This window comes from Scleropages formosus, chromosome 19 (genome assembly GCF_900964775.1).
Source record: "Scleropages formosus chromosome 19, fSclFor1.1, whole genome shotgun sequence".
Lineage (NCBI taxonomy): Eukaryota > Metazoa > Chordata > Actinopteri > Osteoglossiformes > Osteoglossidae > Scleropages > Scleropages formosus.
In genome coordinates, this window is record NC_041824.1 from 4,139,949 (window position 1) to 4,158,960 (window position 19,012).

The 19,012-nt window shown below is 44.1% G+C and overlaps 1 protein-coding gene across 10 annotated transcripts; it reads right to left on the bottom strand.

Annotated features, from left to right (window-relative positions):
• Positions 1-1,454: 1,454 nt before the first annotated feature.
• On the bottom strand, positions 1,455-17,928 carry xylb (xylulokinase homolog (H. influenzae)). 10 transcript variants are annotated; one of them, XM_018741270.2, is made up of 20 exons: positions 17,831-17,928; positions 17,287-17,369; positions 16,610-16,679; positions 16,417-16,497; positions 16,237-16,323; positions 14,394-14,522; positions 14,085-14,150; positions 13,362-13,434; positions 11,728-11,846; positions 10,319-10,400; positions 9,879-9,949; positions 8,713-8,828; positions 7,992-8,107; positions 7,570-7,643; positions 7,161-7,257; positions 5,457-5,515; positions 4,134-4,221; positions 3,352-3,453; positions 2,908-3,002; positions 1,455-2,494 (listed from the first exon to the last, which is right to left on the bottom strand). In XM_018741270.2, exons 1-20 carry the CDS (start codon positions 17,876-17,878, stop codon positions 2,426-2,428), a joined length of 1,725 nt encoding a protein of 574 aa, XP_018596786.2. In that variant the 5' UTR covers positions 17,879-17,928; the 3' UTR covers positions 1,455-2,425. The 10 variants fall into 10 exon arrangements, with proteins under 10 accessions (XP_018596786.2, XP_018596790.2, XP_018596787.2 ...); XM_018741274.2 differs by lacking the exon at positions 3,352-3,453 and having other exon boundaries at positions 2,908-2,999; XM_018741271.2 differs by lacking the exon at positions 3,352-3,453.
• Positions 17,929-19,012: the final 1,084 nt, after the last annotated feature.

Sequence of the window (19,012 nt, forward strand, 5' to 3'; positions counted from 1 at the left end):
TGGCGGTGACTTTTATTTCTATAACTTTGGACCCTTTTTTGCCAGAACCAGAGGCTCCTTGTCACCGCCTGCGCCCCCTACAGGATCTATTATCGAACACATTCACACAGCGCTGCTCAGTTATGAAGTGTTCTGCCGAGCGAAATGCGAAAAAAAAAAAAAAAGTTTTCGGGTGCCCTCTCTTCCTTTTTTTTCCATTCAGTTTTGAGCCCACTACATTAATGTTAAAAATAGTTTTCGAACCGATTATTCCGATCGGATTTGAAGGTTTGCCCGATTATTCCGAGTCGCTTCTTCTTGTCCTTCTGCCCTTATTTAAACTGAGCGAAGATTGTTCAGGTCAGTCAGTGTCTCTCGTTTCCATCCGTTACGAAACGTGACAGTTTGTTCGTATTCCGAGTTTTTCTACTCAACACGTCTCATATTATTGATATTATCTCAATATATAGTGAGTTTGGCTACAGCTACGGGGGGAGTGGTGCACGTGAACACGTTGACAGGTGAAACACACTAAAGCTCCTAACCTGCCAAGGCCCGATGTTTCCAATTCACTGAGTGCAGAGTGGGCAGGTGGGCATTGGGTAGCTACTGGGTTTGTGGTGAAACAGAAAAAGTGGTTTTTATTGACAGTTTTTCTTTGAATCGATAACAACACAGAGACTGCAACTATATAGCAAGACATTGCAAACACGTACAAAGACATCACACAATGCAACAGCAAAAGGTTACATAATTTAGCAGGGATGGTCATTTAATATTGAGTGACCACATATTTCTAAATTTGCTGAAATTATCATACGGTTCAAAAGTCAGCTTTTCCAGAGGAAGACACTTGAACCAACTACATATTTGCGGAAGGAGCTTCTGGTCCCTGGATCGCTGAAAGAAAATACATTTCCTTGCAAAATGTGACACAGTGAAAATCCTGTTTTACATAATATCATCAAAACAGAATTTGAACTGTGCATTAACAGGAATATAAAGTTTGTTCTTAGGTTTTGCAAATAATTGAATGTGGGGTGCAGTGGTGTAGCAGGCTTAGCCGGGTCCTGCTCTCTGGCGGGTCTGGGGTTCAAGTCCTGCTTGGGGTGCCTTGCGACGAACTGGCATCCCGTCCTGGGTGTGTCCCCTCCCCCTCCAGCCCTGGTGCCCTGTGTTGCCGGGTTAAGCTCCCGTTCGCCGCGACCCTGCTCAGGACAAGCAGCATCAGCCAGTCTCTCTGTCTCTGTGTGTGTGTGTGTGTGTGTGTGTGTGTGAATAGTTGAATGACAAGTCATTGCTTGCAGGGCAGACTTTAACACATATAGAAAATCAGTCATTAAACCTTTTTTCATCGAAAGACAAATCAAATCTGTGCTCTCTAACTAGTTTTTGTGTGTTTTTTTATTTTAATTTTATTTGAATAATCAGGGATACTTCTATCAATAAAGTTGCTGTTAACTAGTATAGGGTGTATAAGATACTTTATTGTCACTGTATACAATACAATGAAATTCCGTGGCCAGATCTCAAGACTAGAACTGAACAAAGATTATAACAAAATTTATTTTACACAGCATCTCTAAAAGCACCTTCTCATTGATTTTTGTTTTATTGTTATAATATGTATACGTCTTTTGTCTTTTACACAATAAAACAAACATCAGAATAATAAAAAACTGTGACAATATAAACAGAAAATAATAGTAAAAGAAATGAGTACAGAGAAAATTAAGGTTGCGAACATGTTACTTGAAGGCAATTCTAAACACATAGGTCTGAAGCTGGATTTAAAGGCGCTTAAAGACTCTGACACACTTGGGAAGTGAATTTCACTGTTGGAGGCCTGTTTTGAGAAGCCCTACTTCTCACAGATATCAAAGATATCATAATATGCTATTCAATGTTTGTTATAAACAAATTGATAAAACACATGTACAATAATCTCGCACTAAAGCAAGGCTTACACATAGTCATGAGAGCCAAGGCACAAAGAGAGAAGGCCATATACTGGCTTCCACATTCACTGAGTATTTCTCTGCATTATGAAAATGTATCGCAGTTACTGTTTTACACATTTCTTTGCCCATGACACATTTCTCCTAAGTGTAGAAGTAAGCTTGCGAACTGAATTCACGATATCAATTTTATTTGCTCATAAAAGCATGTTCTTGACAATCGAGGTCTCATAATCCAGTGTGTGATTACAGTTGTATGCCCAGAATCACAGAATATAAGTGCTAAAAAGCAAGTAAAAAGTAAATAGAGAAGGAATTTGGAATTTTTATGCTTACTTGATACATGGCTTTCAGCTTTCTTTTGTCAAGTATCTATGCACAGTTAAGCCTGATATCCTGTTTATTGGTTGTGGTTTTCACATTTGTCTGTTCAAAAACACTGAATTGCAACGAAAACAAAAACAAACAAAATTATTAACCAAATCCATTCACTGAATTGGTCCCTTCAATATCTTCTTCTCTAATTCTTCATATCTCTTCAACAGTGGTTGATAAATCTGAAAAAGAAATAAAAGCCATCCTATATGTCACAGCGGTTTTTATGGGATAAAAGTGAAAAAAAGGCCTTTTTTTTGTCCACAAAGTACAAGCTGGACTACTCCTGTCTTCCGATAGTCCACTTACACAGCTTTGCTGCACCTGGCAGTACAATCCAACACGACAGCGGCAAAATCGTTATTATCGAGGAAGCTTTTCAGAATCTATGAGTGTAACATCAGTGACCGCTTTGCCAACACACAATGTTTTCCGTTTTCAGTGCCCCATCTCTTGGTTTATATCGATCTACACAACACTGACGTTCCTGTCTAAACCCATAACAGAATCCTCAATTTCGAGGTGTAAAAACAAAATAAAAAGAAAATGAACATGATAAATTAAACAAAATCACAGTGGGATCGGTAATCGGTACCTGCTCTGCTCTTGAACATGGTGTCACCGCAAGCTTCGGTTCTTGAGCGTGTCTGATCGCTTCGGCAAAGGACGCTCCCGTTTCAGCAACCACTGCTGTCAAAATCGCCAAAAAAGTTCAAGTCAAAAAGAAATAGGCGTGCAGTGCTTTCAAATCGACATGGAACTAAATATTTCTCCAAGCTTATCAATTCCTTAATTGTAATGGCATGATTTAACAAACATTTAAATAGAATATTCACTGATTGTACAGTTAGGCTCGACTCTAATGGGTTCCACTCACAAAAGCATCAACAGAAACCAAGGCTGTGTGAAAGTGAGATGTAATAAGACCAAATACTGTGTCTGCTGGCCAGTAAGAGCCAGTCACTGATACACGTTTCCACTCCTAGGCTGCAAATCCAGCGGTCACCAGGACTCTACCAAGCTACATCCACGCTCTCACCTGTGGTCAGGAGCTTTGGGCAGTGAATGAAAGAAAAAAATGTCACAGGTGCCAATCGAGCTTCCTCTACAGGGTGGTGGTGCTTTCGCAGGAGGAGGAGCTCTGCAATCGGGGAAGTTCTGGAGTACATTTCAGGCATCTACTGTGAATGGATCCTATGTGCTTCCTCAACTGGGAGGAGGTCCAGGTTCAGACCTGTTTCTCTGAAGGGGGGGGGGGGGGGGGTTGCAGACTGCTAATACAAAGAGATATTCCCTGCTTGGCCTGTGGCCACCTTGACCATCACCATGATAAGCAGTTTGGAAATGGATGGATGGATGGATGGATGGATGGATGAATGGGCGGATGGATAGATGGATGGATTGATGGGCGGATGGAGGATGGAGATGGATGGGGATGGATGGATGGACGGACGGACGGACAGGCGGATGGATGGATGGATGGACGGGGGGATGGATGGATGGACGGGCGGATGGACGGGCGGATGGACGGACAGACGGATGGATGGATGGATGGGCGGGCGGGCGGATGGATGGATGGGCGGGCGGGCGGGCTGATGGACGGATGGATTTTACCCTTTGCAATTTGTGTGAGGTGTTAGCAGAAACCCTCAACTAGCTTATTCAATGTGCAAACTCAAGACTGTACATTATAATGGTGTTCTCAAAATCTATCTTTATAACGTCTCTGCCATATTACTATGAAAGGACAGATTTTTTTAGATATTGATAGACCTCCATCAACTACTGAGATGCATTCTAGCGCAGAGTGTGTGGTCTTACCATGCTTAGCTCTGAAGGCACAGCCTAGGCATGCAGAATTGGTTGTGTCAATTGTGTAGACTGGTGCACCAAACACATCCGAAAGGACCTGGGAAGAGCACAAGGAGCGGCCAGGATTACGGTTCCATTATGGCTGAACCTGTTTCTCGTGAAAGTATGCAAATGCCATGGTTATGCGCAAAGAAGTCTCTTTTCTTCATCAATGCTGCATCTCTTCCCCTGTCAATTATTCTTTATCCTATAGTTTGAATAACTAAAAAACAAACGCATGAACACAATCTTTGGGGTTACGTGCTGCACCACTGTGCCACCCATTCTGAGCTTTTCAATGTCTAGAAATACTACATGGAGCTGTATCAATAATCCTATGTCGATTTTAATGTCAAATTCTGTTAATTACAAACTTCAAAAACCATACGACACTTTTGCATCGTATGACACCTAGTGCAGCGGCATCTAAAAGCAGATGCAGGTGCTTTTCTATCTGAAAATATGAGCCCCCAGTTTTATAAAAGCTATATATTTAATGTAACTTCTTAGGTGATGATGTACTCCAGTTCAACTTTGGGACTTGTTGAATTAAAGCTTGAGCTTTTTGGAACAGTTCTGAGTTTTCAGCCTCAAATCCTGGGCTTGGTCGTTCCTCTGTTTTACATTTTAGTTGCTCTTGGTAGTTTGGGTTTTTTCTTATTAATTGACTTATTTATTGACCTGGGATTTTCTTTTTGGTTAAATGACCAGTTCTTTAAATAAGACATATGTCTGCAACAATTAATTAATTAATAAGCATGGGAAAAAAAAATAAAAATGTGCACAAAGCCACCTGCCGCTGTTCCCAGCCTGGTCACTATCTGAACCTACAACGTCTCAGTGTAACACAAATGGGGCCAAAAACTGGACGGAGCAGCAACACGGCTGGGGAGATGAAGGACAGATCCACCTGATCACCCTTTGAACCCAGTACACCCAGCATACCACGATGCAACATTCTCTTCCACAACACACACACTGTCTGAAACCACTTGTCCCAAGCGGGGTTGCAGCAAAACGGAGCCTAACTTGGCAACACAAGGCGCAAGGCTGGAGGGGGAGGGGACACACCCAGGATGGGACACCAGTCCATCGCAAGGCACCCCAAGCAGGACTCGAACCCCAGACCCACCAGAGAGCAGGACCAGGTCACAGCTGCCTTGCCACCATGCTCCCCTCTTCCACAGCATTTTGGTGTAATTATGAAATCATACGCTCTTTAAAAAACATTTACACACCTGCACTGGTGGTTCACATACTTGAATGCAGCACTGTGTAAGATTTATTACTAACCTGCAGAACATCATTATTGGAAGATGCTCCACCAGTAGCCAATACTCGAGTTCCAGGAACTAGAAATAGGAATGAAAAAGTTATTCTTTCGGCAGCAGTTAAAATTATTTGTCTGGTAGCAGTAATATTCTTCAGCAGATATGACAATAGTTGTTTCATAACGCTTGTGCTTCATGCCATCACATAAAGAGCACATTAATATTACATATATATATATAAATTAAGGAAAAAAGTTTTAAAAAAACACTACTTTATGGTACCCTTTAAGTAAAAAAAAGAAACTTAATTCCAGACAGACAAGTCTTTCTTGAAAGTAATGCTAATTACATTTATTTACTTAGCAGATACTTTTCTCCAAAGCGACTTCCAATGAACTCCACACACTTATTCACCACAGTGACTTACACTGCTAGACACATTACTTACACTGGGTCACTCATCCATACATCAGTGGAACACACACACTCTCTCTGTCACTCACACACTATGGGGGAACTTGAACAGCATGTCTTTGGACTGTGGGAGGAAACCAGAGCACCCGGAGGAAACCCACACAGACACGAGGAGAACATGCAAACTCCCTACAGACTGAGCAGGGATCGAACCCACATCCTCTCACACCACTCAGGCGCTGTGAGACAGCAGCGGTACTCGCTGTGCCGCCATGTCGCCCATGTTGTAATAAGCATAATTATGCTTATTACGTTCAGTGTGCATGTGAGAACGTTCATATTGTGCACAGGACTAACAGAGCAGGAAAAGGACAAAAGCGGTGAACGAATGAGTACGAATGAGAATGGGACCATTTCTACTTGTGCTCATGAAGAACTCTTGGTGCTGGCAGGCACTCAGAGTCTGATATGTATGCAACGCTGCCAAGCCTTCCCCTGAAGGATGCCCTTTCCAGTCACGAGAATTTGACATTCATTCAGTTATAAGACACCTTTCTCCACGGCGACTTACAGCGTCAGAGTCACACATCTCAGCAGCGGATAACTGTACTGTATAGGCAAGAGGGCTGATTATGGAGCCCAATTGTTCCTCCAGTGTAACATGCAGAGGGTGATGATCAACCAGCCTTCCTCATTATTTATTCAGCTCCTTGGCATCACCTGTAGATGTTCAAGTGTCCCAGCAATCCCCTGACTAGAAGATTGCTGCTGCTACAGCAGATTGGTGGAGCATCTGCAGTAGAGGCCTGAACACTCCAAAGGACCTGAGGCTCCTTGGACAGTAAAAGGAACCTTGTTCTTCTCTCCTACAGTGTGGCTGAACCACTGCAGCCCGCTATACAAGTACACCCTCAGCTACCTCCACATCTCCAGCGCCTCCACTGTCCAGCAGGCCGATGACCACGCCGTCCGCTCCATTTCGATCTTGGTAGGTAACGTGGAGAAGGTCCGGTGCAAACCTGACCAGGACTTTGAGCTGAGCTACGACCAGCCTTCCTAGGGTCTTCCTGAAGTGCGAAGTCAATACTTCACCATCCATAGGGTTTTAATATAACTGTATTCCTCTCACTTTGCTCCAAGTCCTGGGGGATTTTGCTTTGGTTACTCATGATTACGATGAATAATTACAAGCTTGATAAATTCAGCCTTTGAGTACGAAAGGTCCAACGAAAAAATAAAGTGAAATTATATGTCATTTTAAAACGTAATTAGAGCCAACAGCGGAGACAAAGAGGGGTCAGAGAGCACTCACTGATTTTGTAGCCCAGCTTCTCGGCGTGCAGCCTCTTGGCCATGAACTGGCCCTCCACCAAAGCACGGATTTCAGCCTCATGTGAGAATCCCTTGACCTGTGTTGCACAAAACATCTTAGGCTCACAGCAGCTGCCATAGTGGTCAGCGCTGCTTCCTTTGGACTCGAAGATCCTGGGTTTGAGTCCCACCTCTTGCTGTAGTTTGCAAGACACTTAGCCTGAATTGCAGCAGTCAAAATTACCCAGCTGTGTAAATGGGTATATAATTATAAGCATCTTAGCACTGTAAGTTGCTCTGGAGAAAAAGCATCGGCTGGATAACAGTGTAAACGTGGGTTCACTCAAAAATATGCAAATATGCTAACAACAGTGCACTCCTAGCACTCTTGTGGGTAACCATATACATACCCTTTTATTTTCTTTGTTAAATCTGTAGACACCAATGGTAGGTGGTGTGATTTCCATCTCATCGAAATAGATGCCTTGGAAAAAAAAGCATTTCCTCCTTAGATTATGAGCTCATATATGCCAGCTGCAGTGCTTACAGTAAAAAAAAATACTCCTCATGTGCATGACACTTTATGGTATATAATGCAGAAAAAAAATCAAATATATTAACATAAAATGTCCTTGTGTTGGTCCAGTGATGAAGAACACAACTTTACAACCTTGGCTTTGACATAAGCTATCAAATATGAATGTACAGTATATACAGAATAACACAGCTGAAAAATGCAATTAAACATTGATTGTTATTCATTCCCAATTAGTTGCTGGGGACAGTGCCCCTCCCTGCAAAACGATTCTGAAGACGCTATGATTACAGTCACCTATGTTTCCGTTGTTCCCCATCGCGGTTGAGCGAAGGGCCTCGGAGAAGGTATCCCATGAGCCCCCGGCGCACTCGTTCCGCACCCGTTGCCTGGTTAGGGAGCCATTCTTAAAGCTGGGAAATGACAAGGCAGGCGCACTGAGAAGTCTGAGTTGCGTGATTTCTTTCACCACTCGTGGTGCACTCACTTTCCTTTGGCGCTTCAGCTGGAATTGAGCACCGCTCTTTATATTTCGCTTTACACCCCAGTGGAGGCCTGAGCAGAAAGGAAGGGTAAAAAGGGAAAAATGCAGTAAATCCAGTTTGGGAGCCAACATCCATGTGGTACTTTGTGCATTTCAGCCTGGTGGCATGCCGCTGCAGCACGGAGTGCCGGGGCCTCACCCCTCCTAGGCTGTGGGTCCGGATGCGGGTTCAAATCCAGCTCAGTCTGTCTGGAATTTCTATGATTACATGGGTTTTTCTCTGGGAACTCTGCTTTAACCTGACAATCCAGCTGGTTGCATAGTGGTTAGCGCTACTGCCTTTGCACCCAAAGCTTTCAGGTTCAAATCCCACCTCCAGCTACAGTACTCCTGAGCAAGGTATTCACCCTAAATTGCTCTAGTAAAATTACCCAGCTGTATAAATGGGTAAATAATTGTAAGTTCCTTTGCAGAAAAGTGTCAAAAAACTGAGTGTGTGAGACTGACTGGTGTCCTCTCCCTCTCCAAGTTTACCATATCAAAGCCATGTAGGCCTGGGGGTCAATGGGGTTGCAGAAGATGTGCCCCTCCACTGCAGGCCTGGGCTCCTTGATCCACAGGAAGACCGTGTCGCTGGTGCCGAGACTCACCTGCGTTAAAATAAAACAGCTTCAAAGAGCAATAAAACCCTCGAGGAAAAACTACACACCCAAGCCCAACAGCAGCTCTTCTGCAGTATATTACTGAATACCTCCTCTAAGATAACAAATTGACCTACTGCACTAATCACACACATTTTCTGAACTGCTTGTCCCATACAGGGTCGCAGGGAACCGGAGCCTAACCCGGCAACACAGGGCGTAAGGCCGGAGGGGGAGGGGGACACACCCAGGACGGGACGCCAGTCCGCCGCAAGGCACCCCAAGCGGGACTCGAACCCCAGACCCACCGGAGAGCAGGACTGCGGCCCAACCCACTGCGCTACCGCGCCCCCCTTCTGCACTAATCATTTATTTAATAATTGTTTAACAATTTATTAATTACTGATAATTTACTTAAAATAAATTTATTAATTTATAAACACGTATACTGTTTGATAGTGTTTTAGACATTTCTCCTAAAGCTATTATTCAACACAACAGGGGCTTCAGGAACAGACTAGCAGTTCTCACACACACACACATTTTCTGAACCGCTTGTCCCATACGGGGTCACGGGGAACCGGAGCCAACCCGGTAACAAAGGGCGTAGGGCCGGAGGGGGAGGGGACACACCCAGGACGGGACGCCAGTCCATCGCAAGGCACCCCCAAGTGGGACTCGAACCCCAGACCCACTGAAGAGCGGGACCTGGTCCAACCCACTGTGCCACCGCACCCCCACTAGCAGTTCTCCCTTCAGCTTATACCTCAATAATCCTCATTTCTTTTATTTTTTAACTTAGTAGGAGAACAACCTCAGCAGAACCTAATGACTCACAACATTAAGCTAGTTACTGTGATTTACCCATTTATACAGATGGGTAATTTTACTAGAGCAACTTAGGGTAAGTACCTTGCTCAACAGTACTATAGCTGGAGATGGGATTTGAACCCCCAACCTTCTATCCAAAGGAACAGCTCTAACCACGACACTACCAACTGCACTCATGCATGTAGCTCTGGACGTGGTGAAAAACGAAGTAATGAAAACATCACTTACAGCTATATCTCCTTCCTGAAGCCTCATTCCCGCTAGCGATCCTGTGGAAGAAACGCACACGTGTTCGCACCCTGCACAACAGAGCAAACATTCAACACTGCAGTAGACTAAAATAGGTACTCTATGAATCTAATTTAATTTTAATTTTATTTAATGTAACATTAAATAAATGTCGGTGTTTCAGTTTGTTCGTTTGTTCCTTTTCACCGGTATGGCTGTTCCTTCCAGTCAATGTTCAGTGTGCGAGTCGATAAACTCTTTTACTCTTAGATAGTGTTTTTGACAGTTTCTTATCATGAGCCATTTGTCCAAATTCATTTGTTCACCCATGGCAACCTCACACACACACACACACACACACACACACACCAGTGTGTCACAACTAATTTTTCTAATCCAATGCTGTACCTGGAAAACATGGTAAAGGACGGCCATCGTACCCGGATTGTCCCCGGTGAACGACACCACTTTGCAATCGGCTGGAAACCCGTAACGGCCAACGTAATAGGGTGACACCTGACCCTGCAGGGAGAGATAAATGTGAGGGTTATGGGATGCATGTTTAACAAGCACTATGACCCAAAAGTTACAGCACATCAACATTTTTTTTTTTTTTTTACTGGAGACTAAATAATTTTTCCAGTTTTCAATACATGCTCACTGCACCCTAATCAATAGTTTATCTTTGCAGTATTTAAAAATTAACGAACATCCGTGTTACTGCAAGTGCTGCCAGAGCACAGTACAGACATCACAGCTGAGGACACACTTTTGCGTTATATATAAGCACCCAACAGAACAGCTGGTGGTGTTGTGATTAGCACTACTGCTCTTGGACCCAAAGGTTGTAGGTTCAAATCCCACCTCTAACTCTAGTACCCTTGAACAAGGTACTTACCTTAAAATTACTCCAGTCAAAACACCCACTTGTATAATGTTGAAGTCATGAGCCAATGAGGTGCAGACTTTTCAACAATGTAGGAGAACCTCATTGTCATTTTTTATTGTCTTTCCAGTTGTTTTAGTACAGCTTTGAGAAAAGTTTTCCTTTTATTTATTTATTTTTTGTTTCCATACCTCTTTCCATTTAAGAGGGGTCTCAAAACTCACCTCTTTCAGATTCACGTCTCCCCGATCTAGTAAGTGCTTGATAAACTATGTGCTTGTTTTAATTTTTAATAATTTCTTTAATGATGGAAAGCCTATATACAGCTACTCTGCGATGTATACTGGTCTATACCGTGGTATGTGAGAAATTAACTGTACTTTACAATCACGTGTCCGCATCCAAATCTGTCCATCTGTTGATGTGACACACTCTTTGCACACTGAGAGGTACGTTCCTCTGGAGAAAAGACTCTGCTTAAAGGAAAAAACGTGAATGTACTATGTTACAGAGTACAGTTATGTACAGTTATGATCTCAAAGTTATAGAGCAGGAACATTTACACATTACATTAACATAAGAGATCATGGGAGAAGTGAGTTTGGAAAAGGTGAGCTTTAAGACCGTTTTTAAATGTGGACAGGGATACAGCAGTTCTGAGTGACAGGGGGAGGTCGTTCCACCACGTCGGAACCAGAACGGAATACCTTTGTGCTTTTGGACCTTTTGTGCGTGATGTTGTGCTTATTATCCTAATGTTTTGATTACTCTTTCTTGAGACTGTTTTTAAGTGCTTGGATGATGTTTGCGGAAATATTTGGGTATGTCTGGAAACAGGGGGACACATGTACTGTACCTCAAGTCTAGTATTTGACTTTCAGCAAGGTGCTCAGCTTCCTCCAGGGAAACATCCAGCCGTCTATTGGGCTAAGCTGTCCCTAAGACTGAAGGAGAAACAGGTACCTGCACTGCTGTAGAAGGCACCGGAACGCCGAGCTTCTCCTCCAGCTCTGGAGCTGTTGAGTCCAGGCACGGCGATGCCCACCGCTTCATGAAGATGTCCATGAGGTTCATCCCTGAACCTGCAGCCGACATTCAACACGTCCACAAATGAAAATGAGCCGTCATATAGCTTTCATATATTTACGTTCAATTCTTGAGTTGGTGGAGATCGTGGTGAGGCTAGATGTTCTGGGCAAGAAGGTCAGAGGTCGAGCGAGAGGATGGAGGAGGCCAGGATGGTGTGAACCTCCTTCACGGCAGAAAGGCAGTTCCAGAGGCCCATGGAGGAAATATGGGAGGATGGAGGAGGAAAACGAGGAAGGTACATCAGGTTATCGTTACAGAAGAAGCGTTTGAGTCCGCGATGATGGCGACGGTGTTGCAGCAGTCAACCGTCCAATTGCAAACATTTCTGGGACAATGATGTGGACTGCAGTGTCCTCACAGCACCAGGGACCCCCTCATTGGACTGTGGTGTCGTAACAAGGTGACTTATGTGGCTCAGCTGAGAACCAAAACTACTCCCTCCTTAACAACACAAAGGTCAAGGTATAATTAAGGTACAACTATAAGGTATAATTATGGTAAACCCCAGTGTAGATCTCATGGCACTACCAGATTTTTGAAGAAACGGGTAAAACTACAGGAACATCGCAGCAGCACACAAAACCCGGTGATCAAGCTCTACACGCAGTTTACAGGAGGTAACAGTATAACAGTAAAAAGAGTGTAAACTGATGCAGCGATGGCTCCCTGACGTGATGTAACACAAGAACGAATGAGGAGCAGCGCAATGTCTGAGATGCCAAAGGGTGCAGATCTCAGGGGTTTAAACGCCCCAAACGAATCACTAAATCCTTTTGGCACCACAATCGAACACGAGGAAGTGTGTAACAGTGTGTGTACAGCCATCATGGTTACTGTGGTAACGCCAGAATTCTCATCAGTGCTGCTCATCTTCAGTCCAGTTGCAGGGAACAATTCTGACCCACTGGGGCCAAACAAGCCTCAGCTCACATGGCGTTTGTTGAGAAAAGGTGAGTTTTGGACATCATGGGCAGATCACCGTGAAATCAAAAGTCACCTCATATTTATAATATTGTAGGCGACATTCAAGTCACAAAAATATTTTAAAAATATTTTCAGCTCTTTCGAAAAATGTCAACATTTTCAACTCTGGTGCCAATCAGATTTACAGATTTATAGAACTGGGCGCCACCGCGAGTACCGCTGCTGTCTCACAGCGCCTGAGTGGTGCGAGAGGACGTGGGTTCAATCCCCGTTCGGTCTGTGTGGATTTTGCATGTTCTCCCCGTGTCTGTGTGGGTTTCCTCCGGGTGCTCTGGTTTCCTCCCACAGTCCAAAGACATGCTGTTCAGGATCACCCATAGTGTGTGAGTGACAGAGAGAGAGTATGTGTGTGTTCCACTGATGTATGGATGAGTGACCCAGTGTAAGTAGTGTATCTAGCAGTGCAAGTCACCACGGTAAATAAGGTGTGGGGGCTGGTAACACTACATAGAGTTTATCGGAAGTCGCTTTGGATAAAAGTGTCTGCTAAATAAATAAATGTAAAAACAATTTTGAGGGCTTACCGTCACTGTAATCAATCTCAGCGTATTTTCCCAGGAAGAGAGAGGCAGCGAAGCTGCTCACCAGTGAAATTCTCTGAAATTTAAACAGAAGGTCACATGTTCAGTGCAGCTGTGGGGAAAAAGGCTCAACTGCCCTGAATAATCTTCTAGTTTTAGGACGGTAGTCACACAACTAATATAATGTAACATTTCACAGCAACTCACACTGTTTATATTACATTTTTCTGACACATGACTCCAAAGCAGCTCAGTGTTAAGGCACTTACTGTTATTTACCTCCTTAATACAGCAGGATAATTTTTAAGAGAGCAATTTAGGGAAGTACCTTGCTTAAGGATACCACAGCTGGAGGTGGGATTTGAACCTATAACTTTTGGGTGCAAAGGCAGCAACGCTCAGCGCTACACTACCAGCTGCCTCAAATACATACCCACGTACTCAGAGTTACACGTCAGTATCAGTAGCAGTAAACACTCACTGTCAGTAACTGCTTGTTGCAGGTGGGGGTCACAGTGGCCCTAAAACACATCTCCGGACTGTGGGAGGAAACCAGAGCACCCGGAGGAAACACGCACGTGTGCGGAGAAAGCATGCAAACTCCAAACAGACTGGGCAGGGTTCAAGCCTAAATCAGATGACACGGTCCAGCCACTCACGCTCTGCGACTCTGTGCCGCCCCACCAGTAAACAGCAAAAGAAATCAACCAGAAATGAAGAACTCACCTCTGTTTTCTTGTACTGATCTGGATTTGTTTTGTATATCTTGGCGATCTGGTTCCCAGTGAAGCGCTGAAAGAAGTTTAAAGAACAAGATGAGGCATCACACATCTCATGAGCTCTGGGTCCAATCCTGGCCTGTGAGTCTATGGGCCTCCTACCGCGGTAAACAGACATATCAGAGTTGGAGAATGTACAATGTAACCACTGTCAGTGTGTTTGACAGCCTTGCACTGGACTGCTTGCGTTACCATCCCACCCATAGTGTCACACAGTGCATAGGGTCGCGCTCCACCTGGGCTCCCGCACACCCACCTCATAGGCCCGAGAGCCCGTGATGTCAGCCAGTCTTTGGGCCCCCCCCACAGCCACCTCCAGCCTCTGACACTGCTCCGAGGTGCTCGAGTCCATCCATACGGGGCTGTCGGGGACGGCGAACGCACCCTGCTGCAACAGAGCACTTTAAATACTTTGCTGGTAGTGTAGTGATTAGAGCTGCTGGGTTTAGACCTAAATGTTGCAGGTTTGAATCCCACCTCCAGCTGCAGTACCCTTGCGCAAGACACTAACCCTAAAATTACCTGCTGTACAAATGGGTCAGTAATTGTGAAATAATTTAAAATTGTAAGTTGCTTTGGAGAAAAGTGTCAGGTAAATGTTGGTATTAAAAATCAGCACTTAATTATGGACATTTACACAGCATTACTATGAGTCATTAATACTAATAATATTTGGGGCAAACCCATTGAAGTTTATTTCTGTTACTTTATCCTTCTGCCTGCGTTTGAGTGTGTGTGTGAGAACTGCCTACAAGTCACTCTGCTGCATCTCAGGTGTCTTGTGCACCTAACACACACACACACACACACACACACACACACACACACACACACACAAATAGAAACAGTGGTGGTTAAATGTACGTGAACCCCTTATGTCCCTTAGTTTTACCACAATATGGTTAATGAGACCGATTGTTTTTCATGTCAGATGATAATAATAATAATAATAATAATAATAATGATAATAATCGTGTGTGTAGTAAAAACACGGTAATAGTGCAGATATAAAAATAAGTGAAGCCCAAGTTGTATTGGTTAAACCAAGCAGGTAAGTAGAATCAGGATTGTAAATCATAGTCATTTATTAATTTTATTTCATTTTCAATTTTTATTCGGTTTTAACATTTAGATTTTATAAGTTTATTATAATATTATGACTGTCCCTATTGGGTTGACACATTTTTAAGCAGCTCTGCACACACAGTGGAGTGTGAACTGCTGTACTGTTTATGACACTGATACCATTTGTCCTGAAGCAAAGTGTAAAATAGCCAGAAAAAAAATAACAAGATCTGATTTTCTGTCTCCCAGGACCTAATGTGCGATTAGAGGTTAATCAGTTACCATGTGGATGAAGACCTTAAGTAATACTGGCTTTCGGATTCTTCTAAAGTTCAACCGAAAAATTGTTAAGTTTAGGCAAAACAGGGAATTGAACCGTGACACTTCAAACTGACTGGTTAGTATTGCTCGTGTTTAAACATCTCTCAGTCTGAAAGAGAAACACAGCAGTGTTTTCTACATTATATTATGACTGTAGTAAATGTACTACAGTCATTATTTTAATTAACTCTATTATTCTTTTGAAAATCATTGCATGAGGAGTACATCCCCTGTAAGTCTTGTTTTATAAAGATTACCAGTAATAAAGTACTTCAGGTGTAACAAACTAAATAAATGAAAAAAAAAAAAAACAAAATAAAATATATTTAAAAATATACAGAGACTGGACTGAAGTAGACTAGTGTCAGCTGCACTAAATAAAACCAATAAAAGTGGAGAAAAAGCATCGTGAGGATTTAAAAACTGATTAAATATTTAAAAGGTCAAATGTCAATGGTGTTCATGTGGCAAATGAAGTAGGATGAGAGGATCTAGTAGGCAAAAAATTGAATTCAGCACTAAAACTTTAATATTATTATTATTATTTCTTAATCCCTGTGGGAAAATTCATGCACATCTGGATTCTGGGAGGAAACCTCTTGTGGAATTTATTTTAAAGGACTCACTAACAATATTTGTGGAGGTAAGTGTACGACACACGTTCCACAAAACCAGGTATTACCTCACTTTTCCCCCGCACATAGCAGCCTTACCTCCAGAATTTCATGCAAAGGCTTCCCTGGATGGAGGCTTTCCAGAAGCTTCTGGGATCCCTCCTTCCAGTACACACTGCCGTGTTGCTGCAAAAGTGCAAGAGTGTGCGGATACAAGGATGGTTGAAATGCAACAAATAAAATTTGAATTTGGAAACACGTGTTCGTGCCTTACCTTACCTGTCCACATCCAGATAGAGCTTTCACACGGGAGAACTCAAAACCTTCCTTTTTCATCTTTTCAAGGACAACGTCAAGGGCCTACGGAAATGAAAAGATGAGCTTCTCACGGAAATGAAAAGATGAGCTTCTCACTTTGTTGCATTTACCATGTGACTTGTCAACGATAAATAGCTGGTCCACAGCGCACTACCTTCACCCACATCAACGGCGGAGAGGTAACTGTCAGACGGTTGCTGTGAATATGGACGCCGTCTCTTGTCCTGGAAAAGTGAGATGAGACAGGACGCATGGAAGTTTGAACCTCAATCACTATCTCTATGTGCCTGTCTAAGTGAGGGTCATGGTGGTCTGGAACCTATTGCAGATACAGGTTTAGCAACCCATTGACATTTATTCATTTACTCAGTGTTTTTCTCCAAAGTGACTTACAGTGTTAAGTTACTTACAATTATTTACTCATTTAAACAGCTGGGTAATTTTACTAGAGTAAATTAGGGTAAGTATGCTGCTCAAGGGTATTGCAGCTGGAGATGGGATTCAAACTTGTGACCTTTGGGTCTGGCAGCAGCTCTAACCACTACAGTACAGCCAGTTTAGAATCTCCAGTTCACCTGAAACACCTGTCTAAGGACTATGGAGGAACCTGGAGGACACAGAATGAGGGCGGTTTGAACCCACGCCCGAACAGCCCCATGTTCTGCGATACGGCAGCGCTGCCCGCTGCACCACCATGCCTCCACACTAGGAGCTCCTGTGTTTGTTATACTTCCACATAACGCCTGGGTGGTCCTGCACGCACAGTGTCACATTGTTTCAGGGCCACGACTTCAAAGCTGAACGTTTCCACCAATCGGCGCACGACTCTACCTGAACTCGGGCAGCTCGCTGTCAAAGTGCACACGGCTCCGATGCACGAGCTTCAGCTCCTCGTCCACGGCGACCACCTTGAGCTGGGAGCGCGAGACGGACAGGTGAGACCAGGAGAGGCAGCCAAAAGGCAGCAAAGGGCTCGACTGAGACTTTTTTTACTGCGCCGGAATGAGTGTGAACTCGTGCAAGAACCAGCGGCCGTTATTTCGGCCACTTTGCCCAGAGTTACAGGCACCGAAGCTGCATTTCCATGATTTGCAGCCCTTCACTGGGGATACTGGGTATCAGAGTGAGTGTGGTACCGACTCGAGCTACAGTGAGGTGCCGTCGCTTCGGAACCGTGTGACGTGTCACCTTCCACAATGTCCACAGACCACAGCAGAGTAAAAAAGAAAGAAAGCGCCGAGGATCCGTTGCCGTTGCGTTGCCGCGATGCGGCTTTGCCGCGGGGGGAAACGGAGAGAGACGGCGCGAGCTGCTGGCGCAAGTCTGCTTCAACGATCCCCGTTATTAATGACGAGCCAAGAACTTAGCGCCCTACCTGCTGGGTGCTGAAGTCGAAGCCCAGGTAGCAGGACGCCGCAGACATGATCACGTCCTCTGAGGGAGACAGCGGAGCGGAGCGGCCGCCCAACCCAAGTGCCCGGATGTACAGTGCTGCGCTCTGCTGCACTCTACCGCACTCTGCTGTACTGCACTGCACTGCACTGCACTCTACCGCACTCTGCTGATCTGCACTGCACTCTACTGCATTCTACTGTACTCTACCGCACTGTACTGTACTTCAGTCAACTGCACTGCACTCTCTGCTGCACTAATCTGTACTGTACTGCACTGGACTTCACTCTACTATACTGTGCTACACTGTGCTGCACTGTACTTAACGCTACTGCACTGTACTATACTATACCACACAATACTACACTCTACTGCACTGTACTACACTGTACTCCGGCAGCTGTGCGCCCCATCCGTTCCACTCGTTTCTCAACATTTTAAATTTTATTTCATAAAAAGTAATGTTAGAAATGTTGATTTGCACATTTATTTTTTTACATGATTTCTGTAGGTATAACAAACTGCACTTTGGTGTAACATTCGTCATGTTAAAAATGTTGTATGTGGATTTCCTCAGTGAGCTGTACTGTGGTGTTTTTTTTTTTATCCGAAACATACTTTATAACTGGGTATTTAACTTAATTTTTAAGATGTGTGCTTCAGGCGGGCAGTTCAGGCATTGGCCTTTGGGCAGCCTTTGTCCCTCTCTCTCTGTGTGTGTGTGTGTGTGTGTGTGTGTGTGTGTGTGTGTGTGTGTGTGTGTGTGTGTGTGTGTGTGAGAGAGAGAGAGAGAGAGAGAGAGAGAGAGAGAGAGAGAGAGAGAGAGAGAGAGAGAGAGAGAGAAAAACAATTCCAGGATGGGAACACGTGCTTTGCTTTAGGAAACACACTTCTGCTGACGTTCGCACGCATTTCAAGAATAATCTGAAATCCAGTTTTCAGATTTTGCAGTTTGTCATTTTCTTTTCAGCATCATATCGTAGCAATGGTAGCAGCAATATAATATCGTAATATTATTGTTACAGGGGGGTGCAGTGGCGCAGTGGGTTGGACCACAGTCCTACTCTCCAGTGGGTCTGGGGTTCGAATCCCGCTTGGGGTGCCTTGCGGCGGACTGGTGTCCCGTCCTGGGTGTGTCCCCTTCCCCCTCCGGCCTTACGCCCTG